The sequence below is a fragment of the Physeter macrocephalus genome, chromosome 20, assembly GCF_002837175.3.
Source record: "Physeter macrocephalus isolate SW-GA chromosome 20, ASM283717v5, whole genome shotgun sequence".
Lineage (NCBI taxonomy): Eukaryota > Metazoa > Chordata > Mammalia > Artiodactyla > Physeteridae > Physeter > Physeter macrocephalus.
In genome coordinates this window covers 107,597,436-107,605,412 of record NC_041233.1, presented here as the reverse complement: position 1 = coordinate 107,605,412, position 7,977 = coordinate 107,597,436, and the positions used below count along the sequence as shown (strand labels likewise).

Genomic DNA, 7,977 nt, shown 5'->3' with positions numbered 1-7,977 from the left:
CTTAGAGGCATAACTGCTGGCACCAAGAAACAATCCAACGACACGTTTTGTCAGGAGGTTACTGGCGCAGGCAGACAAGAAACCTGTGCGGCGTGAAGTTGAAAGCTCAGTGTCCAGAGGCAGACTGCCCGGCTCCAGCTCTGTTCCGTGTATGACCCTGACTCGAGTCGTGTGCTTCAATTTCCTCACTGTATGATGGGGACACCAGGAGCATTTGGCTCAGAGGGCTGCAAACATGAAAAGGTCACCTGTGTAAGAGGCTCAGAAGAGTGCCTGGCACGTGGCAACACTCAACACATTTTAGTTCCTCTTCTTCTTCTTCTTCTAAGTAATCTAAAAAGCAGAAGTGAGGCAAAAATACTTTAACTACCAAATGCCAAATATACTTAAAAACAAACTCTTTTTCTGAGTTTAGACACAGAGTGAGGGTGTGTCAGAGCTGGACCTGCGGGGAGGGGCAAGGTGAACTCTCAGGGCAGCAGGGTCACTGCTGCCGGATTGAGACAGAGACCCCTGGGCCTGAGGTGTGGTTTTGATCTGGGGGATGGAGTGCCATTGTATATAGTGCACCATGAAAGTTAAGAATTGGAAACAGTGTTTAGGGGTTAATATCCAGAATATATAAAGAACTACTACTGCTCGATAACAAAAACCAACTTTTTAAAATGCGCAAAGGACATTTCTCCAAGGAAGATACACAAGTGACCAATAAGCACACGAAAGGATGCTCGATCTTATCATCATTAGGGAAATGCAAATCAAAACCACAATGGGAAACCACTTCACACCCATTAGGATGGGCGTTATCAAAAAAAAAGAAAGTTAAGTGAGGATGTGGAGCAACAAAAACCCAATGCAGCCAAAAATAATTAATTAATTAATTAAAAAAAAAGAAAAGACTTCACCTTCCAATGCAGGGGGTGCGGGTTCGATCCCTGGTCGGGGAGCTAAGATCCCACAGGGCTTGTGGCCAAAACCAAAACATAAAAACAGAAGCACTATTGTAACAAATTCAATAAAGACTTTAAAAATGGTCCACCCCTGCTCGCCGCAACTAGAGAAAGACCGCGCGCGGCAACAAAGACCCAACGCAGCCAAAAATAAAAAGATAAACAAATTTATTTTAAAAACCAAAAAACAAATGAATAAACAAAATGTGGTGTAAGTGTACAAATATTATTCAGCTATAACAAGTGAGAGACAACACGAATGGACCTTGAGGGCATTATGCTAAGTGAAATAAGCCAGACACAGAAGGACAAACACGGTTGTGACTCACTCATACGAGGCACCTCAAGTAGTCGAATTCAGAGAGAGCAGAATGGTGGTGGCCAGGGGCTGGGGCGAGGAGGGAATGGGAGTTATTACTTAATGGGCAGAGTTTCAGTTTTGTGACATGAAAAGTTCTGGAGATGGATGGCGGTGACGGTCGCACAACAGTGTGAATGCACTTAATGCTGCTGAACTGTATGCTTAAAAATGATGAAGATGATAAATCTTATGTGTATTTTACCAGAATTGTTTTTAAAAAGAAAACAAAACAGTGTTTCTATCAACCTCATTACAGAAGCTTGGTTCAAAATTTCAAATATTTGTTCAAATGAGAGTAATTTAACAAACACCCACCAGTTCCTAAGTCCTGTGCTGGGAGCCCAGGGAGGAGACAGAAAGGTCACAGTTCCCGTGAGGGAACGAGAGCAAGAGGGCGCAGGGCAGAAAAAGACGACACAAGGAACTTAGTAACCTAACTAAAAAGGCAGACTGGATGAGGAGGCTTTTTTTTTTTTTTAAAGATTTTTTTGACGTGGACCATTTTTTGTTTAGTCTTTATTGAATTTGTTACAATATTGCTTCCGTTTTTTTTTTAAATTTATTTTTGGCTGTGTTGGGTCTTCGTTGCTGCGCGCGGGCTTACCCTAGTTGCGGTGAGTGGGGGCTACTCTTCGTTGCGGTGCGCAGGCTTCTCGCTGCGGTGGCTTCTTGTTGCAGAGCATGGGCTCTAGAACACAGGCTCAGTAGTTGTGGTGCACGGGCTTAGCTGCTCCGCGGCATGTGGGATCTTCCCGGACCAGGGCTCGAACCCGTGTCCTCTGCGATGGCAGGCGGACTCTTAACCACTGCGCCATCAGGGAAGCCCTGCTTCTGTTTTATGTTTTGTTTTTTTGGCCCTGAGGCATGTAGGATCTCATCTCCCGGACCGGGGCTTGAACCCAAACCCCCTGCACTGGAAGGTGGACCGCCAGGGAAGTCCCTTGGATGAGGAGTCTTACCAGAGAGGGGTGCACAGGGCTTGAGCTTTAGAGGAAGAAAGCAGACATCAGCACCCCAAACCCAAGACTGAAGGGAAAGAGGACTGAAAACAGGCTACAGAAAAACTTAGGGGGTGATTAACTAAGACCTCTGGAAAAGAAAACCTTTAAAATGACAGCATAGGGTAGTGATAGAAGAAAAGAAACAGTCGGCTGCTGTCAATGGGACATCTTCTCCGACAGTTCCACAGGGAGAGAATGACGACAGTGAGGTCGAATGAAATCCACCCCAGGACCACCAACTGCAGCGATGCCTCCTGCGCTGTCGCTTTCCCCCCGAGAATTTGCACCTTCAAGAATATCCATGTTATTCACACCAAGACTTTCTTCTCTGCAACATAGCAGGGCCGTTGCTGGGAGCTGGCCGGGGCCCGGGGTCGTGTCGGGATGACTGCGTCCTAGGAAGTAGACCTGGGAGGGAGGAAAGAACTGGGAGGCTGAGGTCATTCTTGCTCTTCGCTTGTGCACCTCAGAGGCCACGCCGAACGCAACACCTGACGCAAAAAGGGAGGCTTCACTCACTTGAAATGCAGAAATATTTATTTTGGTTTCCTTCATTGTTTTTGGAAATTCTGTTTTGGTTTATAAAACATAGAAATAGCCAACACTTAAAGCAAACATTCAAAACCCCATTGTGACAAATTATTGACTTCTTGTGCAATTAAGAATGCACGTATGAGGCTAGGCTACCAAATAGCGTTATTACAACGACAACTCTTTAGGGCAAACCCTGTTGTGCTTGTATAATACAGGTACTCACATATCCACAAACAACTGCTTTCAACATATAAATGACAACTAAATTCAGTCACATGTGGCAAAGACTTGCAGTAAAGTGAAATGCTGTTAATTTCCCAAATTAACTTAAAAAAAAAAAAATCCCTTGAGAAGTTAATCCCAGGAAATGAGTTTTCCAGATTCCTATGTCTTAGAATTTTGGTTTGTCAAATACATTTCATAGAAACCAGGTAGCATTATGATAGAAGAGCATTTATTAATTACCGTCCATTTCAATAAGTACCCAAGTGTATCTACTCCCTTAATATTTTGAAAGACATGCCTTGCCTGAGAGTTTACTCTGGGGAAAAGAAGCCACTTAATCACAACGTACTCTTTTGATATGAAAACCACATTAAAAACCATCACAGACAGAGCGACGGGTTCAGTGAAGATAAAGTGGACAGTTCTTCGGGCGTCACAGTTGAACATGTTGATCCAGGTAATTGTTTCCTTGTTGAAATGCTTGTCCTCACTGCAGAGTCTAAGGCAGATTTTTAAATAACCCCTGGGAAGGGATGGAGGGAGGGAATCGGGTCTGGAGAAGAGGGTCAGAGAATATACTGCTCTGTGGGCGCCAGAATCCACCTGCAGTGCTGAGCGGCCATCCATCTTTACCTGCGTTGTTCTGAGCTAGGTCCGTCCTCTGCTTCACTGAGAACCTTCTGCTCCGACAGGAATGACAGGGGTTGGAGGGAGGGAATCGGGTCTGGAGAAGAGGATCAGCGAATATTCTGCTCTGTGGACGCCAGAATCCACCCGCTCTGGTGAGCGGCCATCCATCCGTACCTGCGCTGTTCTGAGTTACGTCCATCCTCTGCTCCAACATGAATGACGGGTTAATCAGAAGGGTCACGTGAGATGGGGAGGGGACGGTGGAGGGATTAAGAAAAACCCTCTGGTCCACTTGCGACCTCCGGCAGCTGGGCCAGTTCTTGTTTATAAGGGACGGTTCCCTCCAGTGCATGGTACTCTTCAGAGCAGCAGACACCTGCAGAATTTGCAGCCAGTAGCAGACATCTCAGAAATAGCAAAGTCCTAACCACCTGGTTAGCAAAACAGGGAGACAAGTTTTCACCCTCTTTTTAAACTGAGGAAGTCGTAAATAACTTAGCACATTTATAGTTTCCCCTTTACAATTTTTTTAAGGCTCATTTTGGAAATTGTATATCACCGTGAACATGGTCTGCAATGCGAGGTGACCATAAGGCAGTGTTCCATTCCCTCTAAGCTTCCTATGACGAGAATCTGAACGCACGAGGCAGACAAAGACGCTCCTTCCCTACTTGCTGTTGTCAAAACTACCCGCGGAGGCCACGGGCGGGAGAAGACCGCGGAAGCATGCGGCCTCTTCCCAGCTTCCTTCCTTGCATTAGATTTTGATGGAGGAATAAAGTTCATCGATCTGTGACCTGAAATAATTCCGAAGCTCTGGCCTTTTAGCCTTCATCGTTGGGGTCAGAAGGCCGTTGTCGACAGAGAATAATTCAGGGTGGAGACTAATACCTTTGACCTGCAAAGAAACCAGGCAGTCAAAGGAGGAAAGGAGGACGGAGGCCACCGGAGTCTAAAGAGCACTTAAGCTTCCCAAGGGGTAAAGACCCTCTGGGCGATTCAAGCCAGCCTCTCAGGCCAGGCCCCGTTGCACTGTCTCAGCAAAGGGCAGAGGCCTGTTGTCAGTACAGAATCAGGATTGTAGCCTGACCTCCAGGAAGAGAATTCATACCCTTGGTTACAAAAATCCCCTCCCCGCCAAACCACGCCACCATCCCTTCAGCACAGGTGTCTTTACGTCGCCTCATCCTCTTCTATAATATATTCACAGAAAACATCCTCCAGTCAAAAACCCGTTTTGCAGGAATTCATACACTTGGATGCAAGTCTTACCTGTTCAAATGGTTTTAGGCCAGAATCCTTCCCAAGTCTCACCATGTCTTCCAGAACAGCTTTTTGGACACCCTAATAAGGCAAGAAAAGTAAGATCCTTACTCCCGTGGCGGGAGTCTCTGAACTTTGCACTTAATGCAAAGGGAGGGTCAGGAGTAGGCTGCACACTTCGGAACCTACCTTGTTTCTGCACAGTTCTTCAAAGGAGCCTTCAAAGCCTCTCTTCCAGGCCCAGGGACCTAGCGTCTCAATGTCTGGTACCACAATTGCTATGAGAAATGCCTTTAACAGAGACAAGTAAGTTATTAAAGGGCTTGATCCAGATGCTCTAAAATTGTGGTGCTTTATTATCTGCAGCCTGGGCCCCTGGGAGAATCTGATGAGAGTTACAGATCCTCTTTTCAGAGCATGTTACCAGCCCCAGAGTCCGTGGGGCCCAGGTTAACTCCTGCCTCTGAAATATAGACGGCGTTGGGGATTTTGCAATAAATGTTTTAAAAGAACCACTGGAAATAAAAACCTAATAAAACCCTAATTTTTACTTACTCATATATATTTTTAAAAATAAAACAGGGTCAAATAAGCAAACAAGGGGATAGATACCAGATAACTGCTTTATAAAGAGAAAATGTATGCAGATTCATTTAGAAAAAACTCTAATACCTCATTCTTTACAATTCAGTGACAACGAAACTAAATAAAAATTAGAGGCATGGGTATGATTCCAGGTCGAAGAAAAATAGGTGCACTTTCTTATAAGAAAATATTCTTCCAAAATTATTTGAAAATGTCAAGATTTGTAGAAATATTAACCCTCAGGAAACCAGACACCCTTCTCTTCCTCCCCACCATCTGTCCAAAATTTTAGCAAATGACGTTTCATTGCAATACTGATGTTGGTTTTCGACTTTAAGATATGTTGGCGCACAACCACATTTGCTCAAAAATGATGTAGGAGGGCTTCCCTGGTGGCGCAGGGGTTGGGAGTCCGCCTGCCGATGCAGGGGACGCGGGTTCGTGCCCCGGTCCGGGAGGATCCCGCATGCCGCGGAGCGGCTGGGCCCGTGGGCCATGGCCGCTGAGCCTGCACGTCCGGAGCCTGTGCTCCGCAATAGGAGAGGCCACAACAGTGAGAGGCACACGTACCACAAAAAAAAAAAAAAAAAAAGATGTAGGATACATATCGTAAATAAGTTGAGTTTAATATGTTTGAAAATTCTAAACTTTCTTATAACCTGTATATCAATATTCCGAACCTCACAATTAAATTAGAAGCTTATTTTACCCACTCCCTTGGTATCCTTATCCAACTTCCCTTGGTAATATGAAATTAAAGAGAAAAAAACTTTTCTGGATAAGAATTGCCAAGAATAAGTGGTACAAATTTCCAGTTACAAAATAGATGAAAAAAAAAAAAAGAAATGCCAAGCAGTAAAAACCAGTAACGTGTTGATAATATTCCAGCACATCAGACATGAAAGTCAACTCACACCCATCGCAAACTTCCCATCACACTGAAAGGCCCTAGACTTCTAGGCCCGGGCCACGCCGGCCACAGAATTCACGGCTGGGGCAGTGCATACCTGCAAGCTCTCTCCGTGGACAAACACCTGAGCGACAGGTTCACTTCGCTGGTAGATGTTTTCAATCTTCTCCGGAGCTATGTACTCTCCTTGTGCCAGTTTAAAGATGTGCTTTTTCCTGTCGATGATCTTCAAGGTGCCATTCTGTTTGGAGGGCAGGGAGCGGCCTGTGAGCAGGTCCAGCAGCTGCTTTCCCCCCAGCAGCGGGCATTTCCTGTACACTATCATTCAATCCTAATAACCTCTGGCAGGGGTCAGCTGTTAACCCATTTTGCAGAGAGGCAAACTGAGGCTTAGAGAGATTACGTAACCTCCCCCAGGCCACTGAGCAGAGTAGAGAGACAGAGAAGGGACTTGGGAGCCCCACTCACTCCCAGCCAACCAGAGCAGCCCGCTTGCTCCCTTCAGCTCTGCGAGCTTCACTTTGTCTCATATCTGAATTGGCCGCTCGATGGGGTAAAGGTCCGCGAGAGTACAGATGTGCTCATCTTCCCACAGAGCTCTGCACAGAGCAGGGGCTGCAGAGGCAGCAGCTCACTTCTCTCTGTCCCTGTTCCAGGGCGGGGGCAGGAGGGGGCTGTCGGCTGCCCCCATGATGACTGTGGGAATGCGAGAATCTCCAGACCAGACTCACCAAATGCCAGTAGCTCCCACCTCCCCATCTCCCGTAAACAAAACTCCCATCCCCACCCGAGGCCACTCTCTCGCTTCGGAGAGTCATCCACTGGAAAGTTCTCTCAGCCCACATCAGTTTTCCTCCGTTTCCAAAAGGAGCCGACTGAGGTCCAGGGAGATTATGAGATGTGCTCCTTAGAGCCATAGTCAGAATTAGAACGGATACTTCATCCCTCCTGAGTCTGGAAAGAGGGACTTAATTTATTTCTAAATAGCCTGGGTGGACTTCCCTGGTGGTCCAGTGGATAAGATTCCAAGCTCCCAATGTAGGGGGTCCGGGTTCAATCCCTGGTTGGGGAACTAAATCCTGCATGCATGCCACAACTGAGAGTCCACATGCTGCAACTAAAGATCCCACATGCTGCAACTAAGACCAGGCATAGCCAAAATAAATCAATAATAAATAAATAAATAAATATTAAGAAAAAGAAAAAAGAACCACGGTGAAGTACCATAATGTCTATGAAAAAAATAAATAGCTTCGGTACTCTGAAATTAATTGGGAGGGGTATTTTTCAAAACAATAAAAATTTCGGAGTATAAAGCACCGTAAAAGAGGGCAGACAGCAGAAGCAAGAAGAACTACAATCCTGCAACCTGTGGAACAAAAACCACATTCACAGAAAGACAGACAAGATGAAAAGGCAGAGGGCTATGAATCAGATGAAGGAACAAGATAAAACCCCAGAAAAACAACTAAATGAAGTAGAGATAGGCAACCTTCCAGAAAAAGAATTCAGAATAAT

At 45.7% G+C, this 7,977-nt stretch overlaps 1 protein-coding gene across 2 annotated transcripts in view; it reads right to left on the bottom strand.

The window, feature by feature from the left end:
* Window positions 1-3,778: 3,778 nt before the first annotated feature.
* The window catches only part of ACSL1 (acyl-CoA synthetase long chain family member 1), a 70,899-nt gene continuing 66,700 nt past the window's right edge, over window positions 3,779-7,977 (bottom strand). For both annotated transcript variants that reach the window (XM_007102836.4, XM_028481149.2), the window contains exons 18-21: window positions 6,557-6,700; window positions 5,154-5,255; window positions 4,974-5,045; window positions 3,779-4,599 (exon numbers count right to left, since the gene is read on the bottom strand). In XM_007102836.4, the coding sequence (XP_007102898.2) occupies window positions 4,459-4,599; window positions 4,974-5,045; window positions 5,154-5,255; window positions 6,557-6,700 (459 nt within the window). In that variant the 3' untranslated portion in view covers window positions 3,779-4,458. The remainder of the gene's footprint in view (window positions 4,600-4,973; window positions 5,046-5,153; window positions 5,256-6,556; window positions 6,701-7,977) is intronic.